The 24,917-nt window shown below is 38.2% G+C and overlaps 1 protein-coding gene across 7 annotated transcripts in view; it reads right to left on the reverse strand.

Moving 5' to 3' along the window:
- LOC150109403 (uncharacterized) overlaps positions 1–23,481 on the reverse strand; it is a 150,332-nt gene extending 126,851 nt beyond the window's left edge. For 5 of the 7 annotated variants that reach the window (XM_090412926.1, XM_090412934.1, XM_090412919.1 and 2 more), the window contains exons 1-2: positions 23,200–23,481; positions 800–874 (exon numbers count right to left, since the gene is read on the reverse strand). In XM_090412926.1, the coding sequence (XP_090269052.1) occupies positions 800–874; positions 23,200–23,248 (124 nt within the window). In that variant the 5' untranslated portion in view covers positions 23,249–23,481. Of the gene's footprint in view, positions 1–799; positions 875–22,260 lie in introns of all 7 variants that reach the window. The other 2 variants (XM_090412946.1, XM_090412940.1) reach the window with 2 other exon arrangements.
- Between the last annotated feature and the right edge of the window lie 1,436 nt (positions 23,482–24,917).

The following is a 24,917-nucleotide window of genomic DNA, read 5'->3' on the forward strand; positions in this document are numbered from 1 at the left end:
GAATTGGACCACAATAAAGTGTGTATGTTGTGTGCATTAGTTGACTAGCAAAATCAAACAGATGAAACTGGGAATTTTCTTCACAAAATCATGACTGGAGTTGAGAGCTGGTCCATCATTATAACCCTAAAATGAAAATTCTCCTCTAACACACACATTACATTACACTCCACTCACTCACTCAAGAAATAAAGGCAAATAAGAAATTATTTCACAAAACTATTAAACAATTAATAATTAATCATGAAGAACAGCTGTTGAAGAGACTGGATATGATGTTGTGGAACCTACAGCCTGAACTTGGCTCCATCAGGCTTCTGGTTATTTCCTAAATTGAAGATATATCTCAAGAGTATCCATCAGGTCAAAACAGAAGTGAATAAATGGTTCTGAAAACAACCTGAAGAGTTTTACTACAACAGTTTTGAAAGGTATTAGACTTAGCTATTTCAATCATTCATCACTCTCCATGAAAACAACAACAAAACTACTTTTCACTCCTTTGCTCACACCCTCCTTTACAGATCTTCCAGGGATGACCTCTTGTTCATTATGCAGTGGAGAAAATGTATTGAAATGGAGGGAGATTATGTTGAACAATAGTATTGAAAATAAATGAGAGACTTCAAACTATCCTGTTTTTTTGTTTTTTTATTCACTGACACATCTCTCCTGGATTGGGAGCTATTTCAGAACACCCCTTGTAATTTTGAGTAGTTTATTTATTAATTATTACTTTTCTACATTTCCCAATTCATTCTTGCACAATAGTTTCCTTAATATAACAAAATATACTCACCACCATCTGAAATATAAGATCTGAACACAGCAGCTTCAACTCCTGCACTGTGAGAAAATCCTCCAGTTGGAAAAGCTAAGAACGTCAAAACCGAAAAAAATAATTTTTAATTTTAAATTGGCTTTTTTTAAACTGTGCAACTATTATAATAGTAGGTAACTATAAAATTGAATAAAATAAACTATATTACTGTATTAATTTCTCAATAACTGCATCTCTTCTTTAAAAAAAGGAGAGGGGGGGATAACTGAGAAAATTAGTTTTACTTCCATATTCTTGATTTATTAAAACACCATACTCCAAAAATATTTCTTTGAATACATCTGTGCAAAAAATATTTCTCTAATATGTTTTCACTTCAAATGTTTAAATTATTGATTTCACACAATAAAAGCAAACAAATGCTTACACATTTACATTTCAAACAAATGTTTTAACTATATAAGAAGACTTAAAGAGCTGGAGAGCTTTTACAGAAAATGGTGGGAGATCAGGGGAAAAAAACCAGAAGTCATCCCTGGAAGCTGTATAAGAAGGGTGTGAGCAGGGTAGTGAGATGCAGATTTTTTGCATGCAGAGTTGCGAATGATTGGAATGCCTTGCCTGAGAGTGTGGTGTCTGCAAAGAATTTGAGTGTGTTTAAAGTGCGGTATGATGTGTGTTTGACAAAAGGCCCTTCTAGATGAGTCTTTGACTCCATGGGGTCTTGGGATGATGATGATGATGATGATGATGATGATAATAATAATAAACTTAAAATTTTTCACCTGGCTTCAAGTCCAATTGCATATGTGAGCAGAGATAGACAGAAACTGCACCTAAATGGCCTTTGCAAGGGACCAGAAAGCATGATGCCTATTTGTGCAAGAGACATCTCCTATTTATTTCTAAATCACTTAGGGAATTGAAACAACGTAGATCCGAATATAAATTAAATTATACTTTAATAAATATTTCCGATATTTCGGCAATGTCACATTGCCATTTTCAAAAGGAACTTACAAAAAGGCAGTTGCACACAGGCACTAGCAATACAGTAACTGAGAATGAAGATATGAAGCTATCGTTCTCCTAGAAGTCCTGATGGTGCCCTCTGGCGGGCTAAGTAGGCATTCTTGGCCGTTTGGCTGAAGGTCTGCTGATGTATGCCTCCCAAAATTGGGGCAGTCGCATACAACCAAATTTGTTGAGGTTTGGAGAGTTTCTTAGGGCAGAGGCTGATTCCATAAATAATCTTTCGAATTTATATTTGCTCCGGTGTATTACTGTAGCTTTCTTCCACCGTATTCTGTGGCGAGTATCCAGAGCATGGTCTGCAAGACCAGAATGGCTATACTTGTACAACCAAAGTTCCATCAGGCTGGCGGGTGACTAGTGTGTCTAGGAAAGGGAGGCAGTTGTTTTCCTCTTTTTCCAGGGTGAACTCGATTCTGGCGTGTTGGTTGTTTAAGTGTGTAAGGAAGGAGAGGAGTGTTTCAGAGCCATGTGGCCAAATAGCGAACACATCATTAACGTAGCGAAGCCATATGGTTGGTTTTTGTGGGGCAGAGGCTAAGGCTTTTTCCTCAAAGGTCTCCATAAAGAAATTGGCCAAGGGTGTGATGGCCTGTAGAAGTTACCAACAGATTAAAACCGTTTAACTCTATACCCCCCCCCCCCCCCCGTATTTACGGACTCCCAAAAATACATAAAGAAAATGTGCCATTACGTCCCATAGTGGATGGCATTGATTCCCCCACATACAAATTAGCTAAACATTTGGCCAAAGAGCTCACACACTATACTCGCAACACACCATCACACATAAAAAACTCAGCCCACTTCAAAGCCAGCATAGAAAACCTTACACTCCAACATACTGACATAATGGTCAGCTTCGACGTCTCCTCCTTATTCACAAATGTCCCACTCAAGGAAACTTTAGAGCTAATCCAAGCTAAATTTTCTCCCAATATCTCAGCCCTATTTCAGTTCACAATGAACTCAGGCTATTTCGTTTGGCAGGGAAAATTCTACAAACAAATAGAGGGGACAGCCATGGGCTCACCACTCTCCCCACCCTTGGCCAATTTCTTTATGGAGACCTTTGAGGAAAAAGCCTTAGCCTCTGCCCCACAAAAACCAACCATATGGCTTCGCTACGTTGATGATGTGTTTGCTATTTGGCCACAAGGCTCTGAAACACTCCTCTCCTTCCTTACACATTTAAACAACCAACACGCCAGAATCAAGTTCACCCTGGAAAAAGAGGAAAACAACTGCCTCCCTTTCCTAGACACACTAGTCACCCGCCAGCCTGATGGAACTTTGGTTTTCTCAGTTTACAGAAAACCCGCTCATACAGGCAGATACATCCACCAACAATCCCCCCCCCCCTCACAACAATATGGAGTGGTAAAAACACTATACAACAGGGCTAAACTAATCTGTTCTAACGACATAGCCCTTAACACTGAACTAAATCACATCCTCAACACTTTCTCAGCCAATGGCTACCCCCCCCCAAAAAATCCAAAAAATATTAAAACCTACAAACCACAGCCCCCCTCCCCCCCCCTCCACAAAAAAGATTACTCTAAATCCATCACCATTCCCTACATCCGAGGCACCTCAGAAAAAATTACCAAAATTCTAAAAAAACATGACCTCACCTCCTGTTACAGGCCTTACAGAAAATTGGCATCCCTTATCCGCTCTACCAAAAACCAACCACTTCCCCTAGACCTACCTGGTGTATACCAGGTCCCTTGCAGTTGTAAATTGTCGTACTTGGCCAAACAGGCAGGACAGCGAATATCAGAATTTCTGAACACAAGGACTACATCCGGTTTTACAAGTATAGCCATTCTGGTCTTGCAAACCATGCTCTGGATACTCGCCACAGAATACGGTGGAAGAAAGCTACAGTAATACACCAGAGCAAATATAAATTCGAAAGATTATTTATGGAATCAGCCTCTGCCCTAAGAAACTCTCCAAACCTCAACAAATTTGGTTGTATGCGACTGAATTTGGGAGGCATACATCAGCAGACCTTCAGCCCAACGGCCAAGAACACCTACTTAGCCCGCCAGAGGGCACCATCAGGACTTCTAGGAGAACAATAGCTTCATATCTTCATTCTCAGTTACTGTATTGTTAGTGCCTGTGTGCAACTGCCTTTTTGTAAGTTCCTTTTGAAAATGGCAATGTGACATTGCCGAAATATCGGAAATATTTATTAAAGTATAATTTAATTTATATTCGGATCTACGTTGTTTCAATTCCCTAAGTGATTTAGAAATGCATAACCAACGTATAAGCCTGTCTACGAGAATCTCCTATTTAGCTCTTTCAAAATCAGACAGCTTTATTAATTGCTGTTTTGCAGTTCGAGGTAGCATATGAATCTAGAGTTTTTTTTGTCTCAAACTGCTTATGATATGCTTTTTTAAATAACTTGAGCTACCATAACACACTTCCTGAAAAACTACTGTTTGGATATTGTTCAGATTTCTGTAATATGATCACAGCGTGTATCTGGAGGGCAGAAACAGTAATCTGAACATGGAAAGATGGAGTTAAAGTCTTGAAGAGCTTCCTAATTTGCATTCATTATGACTTGAATTACCAAGAGGACAGATCACCTCAACAGTGTACCAGGAAGAACTGTTAAGAAAAGATCTACATGTTGGGTGAGTGGAGAGGATTGTTAGATGAACAATTTGTTTTAGGTTGTTCATTACAGCAAATATTTCAGCTCCTAACATGGTCAGTGGAATTGAAAAAAGGTAGACAGCTGGATTTGTGTACTTCACTATTAAGAAAGTTGGATTGCAAGAAATCAAGTTTCAAGGAAAAACGTCAAAGGGATCAGAGTGATTTTCAGTAGAAAAATGGTGACATTAACTTACTTGTATATGGAAAATATGACTTTTGCAATAGACTGAATTCTCAATATCTCCACAGGTCTAACTCCCACTGAATGACACCTCAATAAAGGCCCAAACAGTCTAGGTGATAACCTTTCTCATAATGCATAGTAATATTTATATCCAAAAGGAGGTGTGCTTTGCATCATGAAATAGAGGGTAATTTGATGCAGGATTATATGCCTACACATGTAGATAGTTAAAATATTTCACATTTTAACCCTTTACCTAAGAGTAATCATTGGTAAAGGATTGATGGCGTCAAAGAGTGGGGAACTGTTATGCTTGTACACTAACATACAGAGTATCAGAAATAAAGGGGCTGAGTTTGTAGCATTGATTGATGTCCTTCAAGAGTTTTCAAGTAGTAAATAGTAGTAAATGTGAATATTTTGAAGCTGTTTGGCATGAAGTTAAGATCAATAGAATAGCATATCTAATGGGATATTGTTATATAGGCCAGGGAATGTGGCAAGTATTGATTATGAAATGTTTAGACAAATTAGTTGAGCAAGTAAAAGGAAAATTATCCTAATGTGAGATTTTAATTATAGAAATATGGATTGGAAACAAGAGAGAAAGAGAGAGAGAGAGAGAGTGTATAGCAACAAGGTGAGTGAATTTGTTGAGTTTCTGCAGGATAACTCTCTAAAGCAGCATGTGATGAAATCAACACGAGGTCTGTTGGTGTTAGATTTGGTGATATCTCACAGGATGTGGTTGTGAATGAGGTATCAGCATGGCCATCTGTTGATGAAAGTGATCATGAGTTATGGTTTGGAAGGTAGTCAAACAGGAAAAAGTAGTCACCAGGAAGGTCTATATGTGGAGCTATAAGGTGGGTGATTATCAGAAGCTCTGTAGTCAACTAGCATCAATACATTGGGTTGAAGAATCATGTAGAAAAGATGTTGAAAAGTGCATGGGAAATGATAAGGCAGTATCTAACACAAGCAGTGCATAACTGCATATCAAGAGTTAAGTGAATAAATACAGTGAGATGGATGAATGAATGGTGAAATCAAGCAAGCAGTGTTACAAAAAAAAGTTGTTATGGAGGAAGTACAAAACAGTTTACAGTGAATAGATACATGAAGAACATAAAGTGTAGGCAGAAAAGTGACATGCATGGTTAAAAAAGAAAAAAGTAGAATATGAAAGGAGATTGGCGAGCCAGGTCAAAGCAAATCCAAGGGAATTTTTCTACTATGTAGCAAGCAAGAGGAAAAATAATTATTGGAGGTTGCTACTGGTGAATAGCTATGGTAGGAGAGTAACCATTGCAAATGATATAGTGGAATTATTTAACAAACACTTCATCATTGTATATCATAGCGGTGTGAATGATGCTGTGCAACATGTAGAAGGGAAGCAAGAATTGGGAAAATTAAAGGTGAAAGAATCGGTGGTGTATCAAGTGTTGCTCGAATTAGATGTTAATAAAGCTGTGGAAATGGATGACATATCACCACATATTTTTAAAGAATATGCAAAACAGATAGCCATGCCCTTGTTCTGGTTATTTAATGAGAGTCTTGCACTGGGTAAGGTTCCTAAGGAGTGGAAAGAAAGCAAAATAATACCTCTCTACAAGCATGGTTCGGGAACACACGTTTCCAATTATAGACCGGTTTGTATATCTGGAGTTGTGATAAAGTGTTGGAAAAATTAGCTAGAAATAGAATACAGGATTGGGTTGATGAACATATTCTCTATGACAGTCAGCATGGGTTTGTGAAGGGTAGGTCTTGTTTTAGCAATCTGCTTATGTTTTGTGATAAGGTGACGAATGTATTGGATAAAGGAGAATCATATACAGTAATATTTTTGGACTTTTGCAAAAGCATAGATTACCACATGATAAGTTGGTGTACAAGCTGCAGAAGATAAGAATAGATATTATATTGGTTAGATGGATCAGAGCTTGGCTCTGACCAATACCAACAAGTTGTGTATGATGGAGCTGTGTCTCCGAAAAGGAAGGTGACCAGTGGCATTCCTCAGTGTTCTGTTCTTGGGCCCCTACTGTTTAACTTGTTTGTTAATGATATTTTATGTGGATTGACTGTGGATCTTCAAATGTTTGCCAATGATACAAAGTTAGGTAGAATTATGAGGAGTAGTGATGATGTTAATTCTCTACAGGAAGATTTGAATAGACTTTTGGCTATGACAAATGAGTGAGGTTACAGTTTTAATGTTAATAAATGCAAGGTGTTACACTTTAGGATATAGAGGTAAAAGGCTACATACTGTATTGGTGGAGCTGTATTTCAGGAAGTGGATGAGATTCAGAATCTTGCAGTGGTGGTGGACAGTGGACGAAAGTTCTGAGGGCACATCGCATGTGTTGCAAAGACTGCACATCATACTGATGCTATGATAAAAAGTACATTGACATGTAGGGATAAGGAGGTGGTGGTGGTGGTGGTACATCTATATAAGGCATTGGTCAGACCAGATTTGGTCATCTAATTTCATTGTGATGTGGAAACACTAGAGATGGTCCAAAGAAGAATAATCAATCCTCTGGATTGTTGGTTATGAGGAGCGTTTGAGAGAATGTGAATTACAGAAGTTGGTGGATAGGAGGAAACGATGAGATATGATAGAGACCTTCAAGTTAGTAAAGGGATTCTCTCAGATTAATACAGAAGAAATTATAAAAAGAATGGATGTCAGGTCGGGTCCACATAGCATCCACTTTCCCAATGTGTTCAGATGCCGACCAAGAATAGTCGAAACGGACCACACCCCGTCAACCCCCTTTTCCCCTTCTCCCCTCCCATATAAAAAATTAACCCTTTCACCCTTTCCTACCCTATATAATATAATAATATAATATATATGTCTATATATATATTACTGAAAAAAAAACGGGTTTTTCTATTTTAATTCTCCCAAATTGACTACCTCCCCCTCCACACACTCAGTAGTTTTTGGACATCGCAGAAAGAAGAAAAGCCGCAACACCCAGAAAAAGGTATGTGTAAATTTCTCTTCCTTATGCTACATATACTTTTTGGTAAATTTACATCTACAATGCCCTAAGAATCCGTGAGTAAATAGCCAATGACATTTAAACAGGGGCACTCCTAAACTGAAGCAGACAAAATAGCCATAATTATAATAGTTTATTAAGAGGAGTAACATGGGAGTTTTCCCAGAAATAATATACATAAAGAACTGAATATTTACTTTCAGATTATTTACTATATCATTTATGTACAAATTAAATAGCAGTGGTCCAAGCACTAAACCTTGTGGCACACCATTGGTCACCTGTTTTTGTCTCTCCATATACCACTTTTTGATATCTGTCTAGCAGCTATCCTCTTATCCATTTAACTAGTGTCATATCCATCATCATTTGTTCTAATTTGCATAACAGAGTTCCATGTGGTATTCTGTCAAATGCTTTGCAAAATCATCACTCTTAGCCACTTCCTTTATCCAACTCAACCATTATTCTATTATAAAAAGTTAGTAATCATGTTGGAGGCTTAATGGATTTTTTACAACACTCAAAAAGAATTAAAATAGAATTTAATACTTCCTATATTTCGTCCTAGTCACTAGGACATCTACGGGGATTACAAAAACAATTAATGTAACATGCACACAAAAACTTACAATACTAAGCCCAACCACGTGGGTGACACCAGAGTCCTATCCAGGTGGAGCGCCCTCTAAGGGCGGTAGTAGGTGGCCCCTCAAAACTCTTGCCAAGAGAGCCCACAATCTTTGTTCCAGTGGAACCGCCCTCACTACTGAGCTTAACCACATACACAGAACTTTCCTCTCCAGTGGCTACAGCGAACAAAGTATCAAAAAAATAATCAGTTCCTCCCCCATTCCCTGTCCTTCTCGTCAACAAGATTTTAAAAATGCCATCACCATACCCTACATCCATGCACTTCGGAAAAAATAGCCAAGATACTAAAAAAGTACAACCTACACACAGCATATAAGCCCTACCACAAACTTGCTACCCTTATCCGTTCTACGAAAGATCAGCTCCCACCTCTCTCTCTCTCTGCCTGGAGTTTACAAAGTACCCTGTTCCTGTAAGCTGGCGTACTTTGGACAGACAGGCAGATCAGCATCCATCCGCCTGGAGGAACACAAGTCTTACATCGTTAAACACAACTATGGCCATTCAGGCTTGGCTGACCATGTTTTGGACTCCACCCACAGAGTATCATGGAGGAAAACCACCATGCTCCACCACAGAAAATTCAAGAAAGAGAGACTTTTCTTAGAAGCAGCAGCAGCTCTCAGAAACCAACCAAATCTTAATAAATACGGTTGCATTAAGCTTCCGAAGATTTGGGAAACACTCATCACCAGAGATCCCACCTTACATTCCAGGCCACCTACTACTGCCCTTAGAGGGCGCTCCACCTCTCCCTCCACTTTTAGTTTGGTTTCGCCAGTGTCATATGTTTTGCAAATTCATTTCCTTAATTGTAATAATATTTTAAACCGTTTGATTCTTTGTATTATAGTTTTTTAATTGATTGATGATTGATTCTATCAACTAATTTGTTGATTGTTTGATTGTATTAACTTGATTCTTTAGATATCAAAAAATAAATAAATAACATTATGTTAATTTAAGCGTACAGAAACGTTGCTGTTGTTCCAGCAAAGATCTCATTTTCACTTTAACGAGTGCCTAGTAGGTAATGTGCAGATTATCTAGGTAATTTGCAGATTACCTAGGTAATTTGAGAAATGAAACAATTTTTGTCACTTTAACAGATCACCCTAGTTAATCTGCACAATACCTAGATAATCTGTAGAATAACTGATTTCTGCACTTTAGCAGTAATAGATACACTATATACAGAAATGATAGAATCGGCACAAGAGGTGGAGGTACAGCCATATATATTAAGAGTTATTTGAATCATAATACAATAGACAAGCCCCAAACAGTACACCTGGAGGTGACCGGTGTGGAGGTACATACCTGCAATGCTGGGAGTCTCAAGATCTATGCTGCTTATAATCCTCCGAGCATTCCTCTGCTGACAACAGATCTGGGCTCCATACTTGGTCCAAATGACTCCATAATAATAGCAAGCGACCTCAACTTAAAACACACAGCTTGGTACAGCTCTTCAACTAACACCAAAGGCCACACACTATTCAACTTTGCAATGCTCAACTCTGTTGTTGTGGCCGGTCCTACCAAGCCCTTCAAGTAGCTTGGATGTACTAGACATTGTCATCTTTAAAAATATAAGATACCAATTCAAATTGGAATCAGTTAACGAATTATCTTCTGACCACAGTCCCATAGTGCTTAATCTAGGTTCACAGATCAATTCTCTCCTCTGCACACATTCATATCATGGGACAAGTTAGCCAAGGTTCTTCCCGATCATATTGGTCCCATGCCCAACATCAGTAAAAAGGAAGAGATAGACTCAGCAGTAAATAACCTAACTCTACAAATTCAGAAAGCAGTAGAATCAGTCAGACAATCCATTGTCTTCCATCCAACCAACCGTATCCCTGAAGAAATCATGGAGCTAATCAGAGCAAAAAATAGAGCCAGAAAGAGATACCACAATACCAGAGTCCCACAAGACAAAACAGTATTGAACAATCTAAACAGGCAGGTCTGGGAAGCTCTTCAAAAAAAACAGAAACCATCAATGGGAAACCAAATTAACTAACATCAATACTGAAGATCATTCTGTATGGAAATTCTTAAGAGCGATCTGCACCAAAAAGCAACTCAATACCCCCTATACAAACCAAGAAAGAGACAGTTCACAAAGATGAAGAGAAAGCTGAAATACTAGTAGATAACCTTGAATCTCAGCGCAATCCATCTTATACAAATCTAAATATCAACCTTATGTACAAGATTCATTGTCATGTTAGCACAACCTTAAGACAGAACATTGTTAACTCCAAACATATCACTCCCATAAACCCAGCAGAAATGATAAATATCATCTCCCATCTAAACAGTAAAAAAGCTCCAGGACCAGATGGCATAACTAACAGAATAGTAAAACCACTCCCAAGAAAGGCCACAGTCCATCTCGTCAACATTACAAATGCCATCTTTATATTCCAGCATTTCCCTACATGGGGAACAGCCACCATCATGCCATTGAAGAAGCAAGGAAAAAATCCTCATCTTCCCGAAAGCTACAGACCCATAAGCCTATTGTCCAGCCTCAGAAAGGTGACAGAGAAAGTGATCCTCTCAAGATTCTAAGCAGAAACAGATAAGTTAGGAATTTTGCCTAATGAACAGTTCGGCTTCCGTAAGGCCCATAGTACAGCTCAACAAGTACACCGGCTGGTAGAAATCATTACTAAAGGTTATAACTGGAAACTCAATACAGCTGCCATCTTCATCGACACAGAGAAGGCGTTTGACAAAGTATGGCATCAAGGCCTTCTCTACAAACTGATGAAATTTAACTTGCCAATCAAGTTAATAAAAAATAATACACTCTTACCTGAAAGACAGATATATGCAGGTCAGGGTCGGCAAAACGGTTTCGACCAGACGCAGAATCTTGGCAGCCGTACCTCAGGGATCTCTTCTGGTCCCTCTCCTGTTCTCAATCTACATAGCGGACATCCCTCTGAACCCAAGAACAACATTCACTGCATTATATGCAGATGATACTGCACTGATGGCAAGATCTCTGAGCCCAAAACTGGCAACTAAAAGACTTCAAACCAGCATACGCATTTTGGAAAAGTGGATGGCAGACTGGAGGATCCAAGTTAACCCCCAGAAAAGCTCAGCCATACTGTTTACTACAAAGAAAATCCATACTATGGAGGACATTTATTTATTTGGAGTAAAGATTCCATGGCAGACTGAAGTTAAATATCTTGGAGTGATTCTTGATAGTAAACTCCTATTCAGCAAACATATAAGTTACATTACCTCGAAGACATCCAAAGTCTTAGCACAGCTCTACCCTATGATCAACAGACAAAGTAAACTGGACACGCAAACAAAATTAACAATTTACAAGATGGTAATTCGACCGGTCATCACTTACGCATCCCCCGCATGGAGCTACACCACGAATATTAACATTCTGAAACTTCAGAGATTATAGAATAAGTGCCTGAGGATGATTCTGGATGCCCCTTGGTTTATAAGAAACACCCAGATCCATAGAGAAGTTAATATCCCTTATATCTCTTCCCTTCTCCTAAATCTAGCTTAGAAGTTCTTTACCAAGACAAAAATTCATCCTAACCCGTTAATCAAGGAAGCCTCAGAATATAATGAAGCGGAAAGTTACAAATATAAAAGACCAAAGTCTATCTTAAGTTCAGCTGAACACAGCTAATTTCACTGCCCTCAATGGGTGAGTATATAGCTCACAAACACGCCATTCAAAGTTCTTTCATCACAGACAAAGGGGAATATGAAAAGCAATTTTTGCTTCACCCATCTAGCCAGAAATGTTATTCGTTATTCCTTGGTATCACTACCTCAGGGTCTGGCTCCCACTGACGAGACGTCAGTGGGAGCCAGACCTTATTGAGGTCTCCTCAATAAAGGTCGAAACTGGTCTGGGTAGTGGCCCTTCCCTTAATGCATAGCATTATACATGTCCGCAAGGAGATGTCCTTTTACTATTATTACACGACACCTCCAGGGAGTCCAGGGACTCATCGAGGGAGGGCACCTGCTCTACAACTCTGTTTCCATCACTCATCCACCAGCTGACCGCAACTACACAAACGGCATCTGCCGCTGACCACTAACACTAGTATTTCTACAGACTATCACAAACATCCATGCCCACGGCAGGATTCGAACCCGCAGCCTTTTGGCTAGAGAGTGGATATGCTAACATTAATTCATTAATTATCATTAATATCATTAACATTCAAATTGAACAACACTGGTCCCAAAAACTGACCTCTGTGGTACAACACTATGACCTTTCTCTTTTGGGTGTACGGCACCCCATATACAACTTTCTGATAACTATTGACAGCCAGTCATTGATCCAACTCAGAAGTCTGTATCCAATCCCATCTGTTTCAATTTATTTAACAACTTGTCGCATGGCAGTCTATCAAAAGCTTCTGCAAAATCCAAGTACACCACTGTACATGTATCTTCCCTGACAAAGGTATTTGTCACCTTGTTATAGTACATAAGTTAGTAAAACATCCTACCTCTCCCCAATCTCTCCAGTACCTTCACCACAACTCTAGATATGCAGATTAGCCTATAATTTGAAGCTACAGCCTTATCACCACCTTTATGCAGTGGAACAATTTTACCCTCCTTCCACTCCCTTGGAACCTGTGCTGTTGCAAGACTTTTATTAAACAGGCATGCCGATGCTACTGCCAATTCCCTGGAACATTCCCTTAAGATAAGTGGTAATATATCATCAAATCCTATCACCTTACTGTCATCAAATTTAATTATTTCCTCAAATACCTCCTGCTTGCTCACAGTTAAGCCATCCTCTACACTTAAGTTTCTCATGATTCCACCCTGATCAGGATGAAACACCCTTATAAATTGATCACTGAATACCTACAATGTCTTCTGCAGCAGTTACCATTCTACCACTTTCATCCATTAACATCATCTTACCATGATCATTCTTTCTTCTACTTGCCCCATATCTAAAAAACCCTCTCTAGGTTTTTCTTTGCTTGATTTGTCAATTTCTGTTCATACTCTACTTTTGTTCTCCTTACTAACTGAGTCACTTTCCTGGCTTGTTCTTTATACTCTTCATATAACTGATTATTACCATTATTCATCTTGTACTTCTTCCAAAGTATGTACCTTCTTTTTCCAGATATCATGTTTAAGCTCCACATTTATCCATTTTACACCCACCTTATTCAGCCTTTTAGCCTTTGGAATACATTCACACATTGATACTGTTATGCATCTCTTTGCAGAATGCTACTGTCTATAAGGGTAAAGCATAATGCTTTTAATCCCTGCTATCTGATAGGTTACTGTGTAGGGAAACATTTTTGAGCTACATGCTCAGCCCAAGTTGGGCAAATTATAGATCTTGGAAGGGAACTAGGATGGTCTTAGGTCATCTATATTTGCATAATTCCGATTCATCATAATTTGCTGCTTGTTGAACTAGTTCATTTGGATGTGAAGACAATTTTGAGAAGAACTTTACTGCGAGAGATTGTAGGAAAGAGTAGATATAAGGGATATTTGTGTCTCGATGAAGTTGAACATTTCTAATGTACCATGGTGCATTTAAAATCATGCGTAAGCATTTGTTTTGCAGTCTTTGCAGTTTAAGGATATTTGAGCTTGAAGTATGGCTCCAGGCAAGGGACGCATAAGTGATAATGGGATGAATCATCAACTGATTGAGGAGCAATTTGATTTTAATATCTAGTTTGCTGTTCCTATTGATAAGAGGGTAAAGCTGTGCTATGACTTTTGATGCCTTTGAACATAAGGATTTTGTATGAGGTTAGTTTTGTATCTAGCAGAACGCCTAGATATTTGGCTTCTGTTTTCCAGGGAATCCTGATGTTAAATAGAAAGATGTCTTCTTTGGAAGATGTTGAATTTTTTGTGAACAGAAGAGCACTGCTTTTTTGAGGGTTTACTTGCAGTCTCCAATTGGAGAACCAATGTTCCAGTTTCAGCAGGTTATCTTGTAGTTTCTTTGAAACAAGATGCGGTTTAAGAGATCTGGCCAGTATTGCTGTATCGTCGGCAATGATAGATGACGTCGGGTTATGCGGGATGTCCGCCATGTAAATCAAGAAAAGTATCGGCATGCCAGGAGGGATCCTTGAGGCACTCCAGCCAAGATCCACCGCTGGGTAGATACCGCCCCATTTAGTTTAACTTGCATGTGTCTTCCAGAAAGAAAGGACTTAATGAGGTGGATCAGATCCAGTGGAATGCCAGCTAAAATCAACTTGTATAGGAATCCAAAGTGCCATAATTTATCAAAGGCCTTTTCTAAGTCAAGAAAGACTGCTCCGTGTATTGGTGCCAGTTGAAGCTGGTGGTAATGTATTCAACTAGTCTATGGATCTGTTGAGTAGTGCTGTGGAGTTTGCGAAAACCAAACTGCTCTATAGGTAGGATATTTAGCTTGTTAACAGAAACTTGAATTTTGGAGAGAATGACTCTTTCAGCAATTTTGCCCAAATTGGAAATAAGACTCATGGGGCGATAACTTTGTGGCAGCTGTGTGTGTCCTTACCAGGTTTATAAATAGGGACCACATCTGCCAACTTCCAAGCATAGGGAAAGTATTTTAATCTAAGCATGGCATTTATTATTGTTGATGTACAATGGCCTTTCGGGATAGCAATTTAATAACTTTATTTGGGATGCCGTCGGGTCCAGGAGCTTTTTTATTTTTTAAATTTTGTACAATGTCGTAGATTTCGGCTGGAGAAGTAGGTGTGAGTTGGCTGGTACAAGTATCACACTGTTTTAGTATGTATCTGACGTGGTGGTGGATTTTATAAATATGATTGAAGTTCAGGTTATCATAAGATGGACTGCACTGCTTTTCTAAGTTTTTGACTATTTCCAGCATCTGAGTGAACTATGCCTAAATCTGATTTGAGAGGAGTTAATGGTGGGCGAGCACCTGTTGTCATGTTCTCACTCCTGGAGGACTGAGGAGCCTGAACTTCAGAAACTCTTGCACTAGATGATGAGGTAGATTGATTATTTGGATCGTTCCATCTGTTTTGGGGGTGATGTATATACCCTCTATAATTAGCAGGGTGAGGACCGCCACAATTAGCGCACTCAGCTGGGGTGGATTTTGGCTTAGTGCAGGTGTTTGTGGGGTGATTCTCGCCACATTTTGGGCATCTCTACTGGGCTTTGCATAGCTTCTGGGCATGGCCAAATTTTTGGCATCTGTGGCACTGCCCAGAAGATGCTCTCTTTCTCAATGGTTCTGGGGTGATTTTAAGTCTACAGATTGATTTTAGATTTCTTTGTAAATATTATGAATCTCTACTAAGACTAGAGACATAGGTGTCTTATTTGATCTGAACATTCTAGTGACCTTTATGGGAGGTAGATCCTGTAAGTTGAGGTCAGTAACTATTTCATCTGTGTCAATATCCTCAGAGACTCCTCGTAGGACAACTTTCAGATTTTTTTCAGAGGCAAGTGAAAATGTGTGATATTGTGTTCCTCTTGCGTTCAGCTCCTTTGTAAGATTTCTATAATCAGCCACCGTGGCAGGCTGAATTTTTATGCTCTCATCTACATTTTTAGCTAATCTATAACTTATTTGTAAGTTATAAATTGGCTAAAATTTGTAGTTATAGATTGGCCATGGTGGTTTTTAGTGTTGTCCATCTCTGCTTTTCCCTTAGGATAATCGGTGGCACTTTTTCATTGGGGGAGGCAGAGGGATCTGAAATGGGAGCATCCTCATCCATACCAACATCATTTGTTGGCTCAGCAGCGAGAGTTTTTTGCTTCTTACGAGCTTGATCTCTCCTTGATCAGAAGGATTAGAGGCAGAGACAACTAGATTGAGTTTTTCCTCCATTTGAGGAGAGTCTTCATTTTCCTCATCATCGACCTCAGGTGAAGAATATAAGTTTAAGTAGCTGGGCCAATCTCATTCAAATTTTTTGAGAAGTTTTTTGACAAAAGTGAGTGCTAGCCCTTTATTGAGTGACTCAATAATGATGTCGGGGTCGATCATGCTAGTAGGCCATTTCAGCTTAAACTTCTTTTGGAGTTTATTAATGAGTATAAGAGTGGGCTCTTTATCAAGCAAATCAATGATGACGTCTAGGTCAGGCACGCTCATATCGATTTAATTGTGTGTGAGCGCTAGTAGAAATCCTGCAGCCGCAAAGGACTGCCAGCAATACCATGCATTGGCTAAATACGCTAAGCAGTAGCAATTAAATTGCATCAAAATCAAAGTCTTACCTTGTGCTCCACTATTAGTAATCAGATGTCTTTTCATTTTCAATCAATCACTAATTTATAGCACCAATCACTCTGATAATCCTTTAGAAAACATAATAATCACGCACTCTGTAATCAAAAATCAATACCATGTATTTCTTTGTCAGTTGCCATGCAGCATTTATTTCCTTATCACTCAACTCCTCATTCCATGTTATAGATCTAAGCTCTCCTAAGCTTGTCACAATCACCAGCCTTATAATTCCACATATATCCTTTCCTCACAAAAGTCTGAATATGACTAGCCACAACACAGGTGATCACTTTCGCTAACTGGAGGAAAGTGTGAAACCCCCTCTCACAATTACATCCTCTGATGAAATTATCAGATCTAGAACTCACGATCCTTGATCAGTTTATTTATATCATCATTCTGCAAACTATATTCTTCTTCTTCCCTTCAGGTATTACGCCTAGTGGCCTGTTACAGAGCTATCTTTAGCCCTTCTAAGCTGTACCTGTTCCGCCAGTGTGCCCTATGTCTGTAGCTGAGTGTGTTCACAGGGCTGGTTTGCCTGCTTGCAGGAGGAAAAACCCCTGATAAACTGGGGAGAAAAACCCTGCTCTCCATGCCCAAGACCGGCTAACTTGGCTACGTCTGAGAAAGATCCTTAAGCTCCTCACGTCGACGACAGAATTGAACTCTGGACACTCCTTTCCCAGGCATATGGTTGCAAAGTGCATAACCACTCGGCTAACCATGCAGACGCAAGCTCTATATAATCCTGACTATGTATCACTTTACTCAATTTTGTATCACCAATAAACAACTAGATATTTTTCTTTAGATCACTTTCTATATCATGAATGTACAAATTAAATAAAAGCCCAAGTTGAAAGTTATGCAGCACACTGCTAGTCATCTGTGTTCTGAATTCCAGTCTTCAATATACTACTCTTTTTTATCTGTCCATCAGCCATTCTCATATTCATATCGCCAGCTTCATATCCATCCCTATTTACTGCAGTTTTGTAATGGAGGTCCTTTGTAAAGGAATTCAACAGACATTATCCTGATGAATGGTTTTGCAAAGTTCAGCATTGTCATTAGACAGCCATTATCCAAATCAGTTATCACTCTCATATCAAAAAGTATGTAAATTACTAAGACATGACCTATCCTTGACAAAGCCATGCTGCTTCACACATGGTATCACATCCTTCCCAATCATTCCTGATTTCTGTCTTTGACAAACTTCTCTGATAACTTTACCACCACTCCAGAGCCATTCATCATCCTGCTATTTCTGTCATGGGCTTCCTTTATGCAACCAAACTATTTTTTTCCTTCTTCCATTCCCTTGGGATCTTACCAGAGCTGTGCTAAATAGCCCAGTCAGAGGCAACACCAAGTTCCCTGCACATTCTCATAATACATGGTCCAATATCCAATCTAATCCCATGCTCATATTTGCATTAAGGTTCTGCAGTATCCTGCACCTGTTTCCCTACTGCCAACATCATTCAAGTTTCTTCCATAGTCATTCTTACTTTTATTCATAAATTACGAAAGGACGCTTTGGGATTTCTTTTAGCCTGTTTGGTTAACTTCCTTTCATAATCTGATTTTAGTTCCTTTGCCAAGCTTGTCCCACTTCTTGCCTGTGCACTGCACTGCTCATGAGCTACCTGATCCTTTCTCCTTAACATACCTTCCAAAACATTTTTTGTAGCCTGTGTCTGATAATACTGTTCATCCATTTAACTCCTATCTGATTTATTCTTCTGATCCTGAGTCTGATAATGCTTCCTTCAGACTTTCTGCTCCCATGCAATACTGAGCAGATGATTATGACTTCAAAGTTTGCCATTGTTGTGTCATAAAAAGTGACGAGTCATCCTTTTTCCCGCCCAACATTAACGTTACCTCAGAAGGAAGGAATAAGGACATGTTTATGCCTCCTGATGGGAAGTGTACCGTATAATGCCCTAAGAAAATGTAAACATCCAAATGTGTAAATTCCAAACATTGTTAAGATAGCCCATAAGTTTATTGAGATAGTAATTGTGAATGAATTAAAGTAGAAAGCCATGTAGTATTAACAAATAAATATGTATAAGCTAAGTACAAGTTTAAGGCATGTAAAGACAGTTTGTAGCCACGGCGTCCAATCGGCTGCTGCCGTATGCGTGACAACACCGGCGAGTGAGGGAGCTGCTTCGGAGTATAAAAGTTTCGGCGGGAGTTCGAATCGCTCTCTTATCTCTTGGCTCTTATCTCTTATCTCTGGTGTCTGGTCTCCGAGGTTCGTCGGCACCAAGTTTCCCGTAGGAGAACTATGTAGAGCTTGCACCACGTGTAGCAAGGATCTCCCCCTGCTATGCATATTACATCGGTCAAAGCTGCAACTACAATGTGTTCAAACACATAAGGAGAAAGAGCCGCTGATGAAATCCACGTCAGCGTACAAATCTATATATGAGTGCTTTCGGTTCGTGGAACAAAGGAACAAAGCCCGCCATCAGAGGAGGTATGGTGAACAGATCAGAATACCTAGTCAAAGCAAGAACGGTAAGCAAAGATTTTCTTATATTAATGTAGGATTAAAGTATCCCTGGAGTAAAGAAACAGGAGTTAAGAACACATGCTATTTACGTATTGTGCCATAGGAACAGTCTGCAATTTGGACACTTGTGTCTACTGTTAAGAAGAAAACATATTAGGCTCCAGCCGAACAGGAGGCCCAGCTCCAGACTGTTTAAGTGATTTAAGAAAAGTATTGTCATACGTTCAGAAAGTAGTTAAGTGTTAACAGATATTTTGGGGGAGAGAATTAAGTAGAATTAAGTATTATTGTCCTAGAGAATTACATGTCAGATTTATTGAATTGTCTAATGTTTATATGTAATGTTTCATGTATGATGTTATCAGGTAACTTAATTGTGAGAGTCTGAAGATAGATATATGTATAGAAGTGAGGAATTTATGTCCAGTAAGAGAATTTGTACAGAAGTTTTGAATTGTGATTTATTAAGAAAAAGGAACCAAGATTCTTTTAAGGTTAAGAATTTAAATAACATGTATACATGTCTTTGTGAAATAATAAATGTGTTTCTTTTTACATAATCAATTGAGTTTGTCATATCTTCTGCGGATTTGAATTACCGTTTGGAAAATTTCGTACCATGCATTTAAAGGGGAAACCAATAGTGATATGAGAATTGGGGACCACGACTGCATATATCTTGATCCCTACAATTTTTTTTAAGTATTTTAGATAGTGTATCAGAATTTAGTTGCCGGCTGGCGCAGCCTTTAATTAATACAAATTTGCCGGCAACCAAAGTCTGAGAAAAAGAGATACAAAACTTAAAGTATAATGTTAAAGTAAAGTAAAAGCCAGATTAAAGATATAAACAGTAAATAAGAGAGAAAAACGGGGATATAACACCATAATCACCTGACCTGTAGTTATTATTATTATTATTTGACACCTCCAGGGAGTCCAAAGACTCATCTTTGCATGCATACCCCTTTCTTAACTGAATATTTCACATTTAATAACCTCCTGAGTCATGGCTGCACGACTACTTTCCCCAGTCAGAGGCAAAGTGGCTACCTAGGGAATAGACAAATCCTCTGATGCAATCACCAGATCCATTACTTTCAAGCCCTCTGTCCCTCCATTACAGATGTTCCAATTATTTCTTTGTTACTATATCTGTTTGTTTGACATTCCCATAATCATCACTCAGCCTGCAATCACCGTGCTAACTTGCCAATGCATGTCATCCACATCTTCCTTTGCACTGCCTGACCTATAGCTGCAACTGATTGCATATTTTGTCTTTGACCTCTATCTCACACTAGATAATCTCAAATGCATTGTCATCTGCAACATGCTGCTCTTTTTGGCTGCATTTCTTTCATTAGATGTACTCCTTCCCTCATCCTCTTCTCTCTGTCCTCCCAGAAAATATCATAACTCTCACATTCTAACTCTTTAATTATATCATCTTCCATCAGCCAAGTCTTATTAATGCATATAACTTCTCGCCAAGTTACTATTATTATCGTACAGGTATCTCCACGGAGTCAGAAGACTCATCCTGGACGATCCATTATTCATGCAGTACCTATAATTATTATTATTACCCTCAGTCCCCATGAAGTCAAAAACTCATCTAGGAAGTCCTTTTGTCATATACACAGGTCATCATACCGCACCTTAAACACAGTCAAATTCTCTGTAGACACCACCCTCTCAGGCAAGGCATTCCAATCGTTCAGATTTCAGATTGTAGCTTAATCTGAAATTACTGAAATCTGAATCAGCAGTAATTACAGATCAAAGTCAAAGACTCATCTAGGAAGTCCTTTTGTCATATACACAGGTCATCATACCGCACCTTAAACACACTCAAATTCTCTGTAGACACCACCCTCTCAGGCAAGGCATTCCAATCATTCAGATTTCAGATTGTAGCTTAATCTGAAATTACTGAAATCTGAATCAGCAGTAATTACAGATACTATTTTGATTAGAAATACTGTATTGGTATTTTTTAAAGTTTGACTATAACTCATTGTTGTATGTCCTATTCAGACAATATTATGTCATCAAAAAGGGAGTCTCCAAATTTCAGTCAGTTTCAATGAAGTCCTTTGAAGACCTAGGTTCAAATCCTACCCAGAGCAAGAACCTTTTTCAGAACTTTTCAGATGAAGGTGAGTTAGATGGTCTCATATAGAGACCATCTAACCACATAAAATGAGGTTTTTTCATCCCACAACCAGACAAACTGGCTAGGAAAATAAACACACCTTACACACCAAAATATATATTTGGCATAAGACTAATCCACCTTATCCTAAAATTATAATTATGAAAACCAATCTAGGTAGGCTGTGGGCCTTAAGGTCCTGTAAATACCACAGATTATTATTATTATTATGTCATGAAAAAGTACATTATGCGAGTGCTGCCTAAAAGTAAAAAGAATATTCATTGTACATTTATTATTGAAAAAAAAAATAGTCCAGATTTATTGTAATAAAACAATTTGCTCTGAATTTTCTTATTATTATTTGACACCTCCAGGTGGTCCTAAGACTCATCGAGGGAGGGCGCCTACTCTACAATTCACTGTCTCCACCACTCAACCTCATCCACAGACCGCCTCATCTACACCAACCCCATCTACTCTCCACCACTATTATTTTCACAGACAATCACAAACATCCGTGCCAATGGCAGGATTCGAACCTGCAGCCTTTTGGCTGGAGAGTGAATACGCTAACCACTCGGCCAACCAGGCCAGCTTCTTTATTTAGGAAATAAGACAGATAATGCCCTAATTACCTAAAGGCTCATCATATGGTTTTTTTTATTTCCCTTATTCTTTAAACAACAGCTCCGTTGTTAAAGGAATAAGGCAAATACTGCTTTCACTATCACTTTACAAGGTTGACGTTCTCATGGCTGAACATTTGTGTGTGTGTGTTCTAATTTTTTTGACATTAAAAAGTAACAGAAAACAGAAATTCTCTTTTTAGCTCAAAAAGGCATCTTAATTCCCTACAGAGAGAAAATGCAAAGAAACTAATTCATTAGTCAAATTATATATCATATTACCTGTGCAAATATGTAAACTCCACAATATGAGTTGCCATGACTTCTCAAAATATGACTAACAAATGTTGAAGGTCACCAAATTAAACTTGAAGAATATCAAAACATGATGTACATGTACAATGTCAGTTCATTTATTATAATTTGTAAATCTTTGTATCTATATCACTGACCTTTTTTTTTTAATGTTTTAGAATGCCACGAATTTTCCAGAGATGGGGGTGTTACTTGCAGCTTTTACATGTGCTTGTTATATTAATTCAAATAATGTTTGGGATTGTGGTAACACAAGTAGATTTAAAAAGTGAAGTATTTTTTGTAAAGTATTATTAATTCTCGAACAGTTCAGTTTTTAACACTAAAATAAAACTTTCTAAAAAAGAAGAGATAATCTGGTGGTTAGGGTGGAGTAGATTGCCCTCATGTGATGAGTCCATGGAGGTGTTACATAATAATTGAATCCAAAGTATCTGAGTGTCATAATGAGAGATAACAGGCAAATGGAGTAATGAATGAGTCCACAACGGGATCCAAATTTGGACATTATGGGACAAAAAAGTATTGCATAAATGTTAATGTAATAAATATGTCTGTTACTATCCTTGCATGTCTCCCATGATTACATTCCACAAAAGAAAATATTATAACCGGTTACAAATAAATGAAGACAGGAAGTATACAGCTTTCCTAGTTACTGGTATAATTATTGGTACCCATATTTTCTCCATATATATAAATTTCTCCACTGAATTCATTAAGAGTTTAAAGAATCGTTTGTCTTTCTCGACCACATACATCTGGAGGGGGGGGTTGCATATAATGCGTTCGTGTGTTGGGGGGGAACCTCCGATCATTTCCGCAACGCCATTGACGTTTCAGCAGCGCAGTGAGTTCGGGAGTTAAATTCCACATACTAATTTTACCTATACATCCAAAACATACCGCTGTCTGAAAGTTGTAGCACTGTAAAACATAACTGCTCGTCGTCCATTTTCGCTAACTATAATTAAAATCTTATAGATCCCATAAAATCTTTTAACCCTTTCTCTGCTTAAGACGGTTAACAAGCTTTCTTATAGTAACACTGAATGCGCACTTCGCACTATATTTCTCTACAAATTCCTGTTTTATTTGTCAGTGCACGACTGATAACAATTATGAACTAGTATAAACAAAATACGACGGCAGCAGGATTAAATCACACAAATGTTACAGGAGATGAAATGAAACACATTTCACAGTTGTCAAACAGTTCAAAGTGCACAAAATCAAGCAGTTATTTTTATTTAGAAACCAATCATGCTCCGATAATTCCCCTTTTTTTTTTTTTGTTAATATTACGGATATTATACCATAATTTCCACTTGGTGCTAATATCAAAAACAAGGAATTATTAAATGAAACCTATTATTTACACATGTAAAAAAGGGTCGTGATTTCGAAGCCTGCAATTTTACAATTAGCAGTTTTGTTCTGTTAGTAACAGTGATGCCAATACTGAAATATTCTGGATTAAAACCAAAGGTTTTATTTTTCTACTTTCGTTTGGGCATGAAATCGTTTTTGGAAGAGAGCAAGGTACGATTTGTTATTTTGAGGTAAGTGGACATATTCAGACTACTATTTCAACCATCGCAAACACATTCGATAAAATACCCACTATTATATTTAAAAAAAAAAAAATAAGAAAGAAAGAAGAAAACTGTTCTTTAGTAATAACTGTTTTATAACCTGGTTTGGAAGTCTTCTCATGTCATCGCCAGAAAATTAAGGGAAATTTCTAGTCAGTGTGGATAGAACAGAGACGGAGAATATAACAAGTTAATGCTGGCATCTCATATTTTGTAATCCTAATTAATATTTTTTTTGCACGTATGTGTTTGAGGGCTGTTTTTTTCCCCCTTCTTCTTTAGTTGTGTTGTGGAGTAAAAAAGAAAAGAGAAGAAGAACGTCCCTTAATCTGTTACTAGAATCCAACAATCCCCATTGATGCTAATAATTGTCGATGCTATTCGATAATTTCTTCTGCCGGTCTAACGTCATTGATGTTATCATGCGTTTGTTGTTTTACAAAGTTGGTGACCGTCGAAAGTGCCTATTTTTCAGTCTGTCTGTTTATAAAATAAAATAAATAAAATTTTATATCCAGGTGCTAATATCAAAAACTAATAAAGCTTAAGCCTAAAACTTTTTTTTTTTAAAGCGCGTTCTACCTTTTGATATATTCTTAGTATTTTTTTCTTTTTTTTTTTTTTTTTTCACTAAGTACCACTACCAGCTAGAGTTCTCTGAATAAGAGTTCTTAGAGAAAAATAGAGAGAAAATAAGTTCTCCGAAAGGCTTATACAAGAAAGATTTTGTATCTGAATGGATTTGGTGTTCAGAGTCTGGAAAAAGTGTTGTTGGATGAAGTAGATTGTAGAATCAGCAAAACTGGCGCTTTTAGTGGAGGGAAGCTGTTGAACGGGTACACAGATACCAGTGAAGCAGTTGCGTCTAAGAACTTGCATGAAATGCATAAGTTAGTCCCGCTGGCAACAGACAAGAATGGGATATTTAGTATAAAGCGTCAGGATGGAGGTGGCCCTAATGGTTTTTTGCACTCTATGTGCAATAATGCCAGGAACATTCTGAACAAGGAGGAACAGTTTTTGGAATTG

The sequence above is a fragment of the Typopeltis vanoorti genome, chromosome 2 (assembly GCF_054136105.1).
Source record: "Typopeltis vanoorti isolate ZY-2024b chromosome 2, IOZ_Tvanoo_1.0, whole genome shotgun sequence".
NCBI lineage: Eukaryota > Metazoa > Arthropoda > Arachnida > Uropygi > Thelyphonidae > Typopeltis > Typopeltis vanoorti.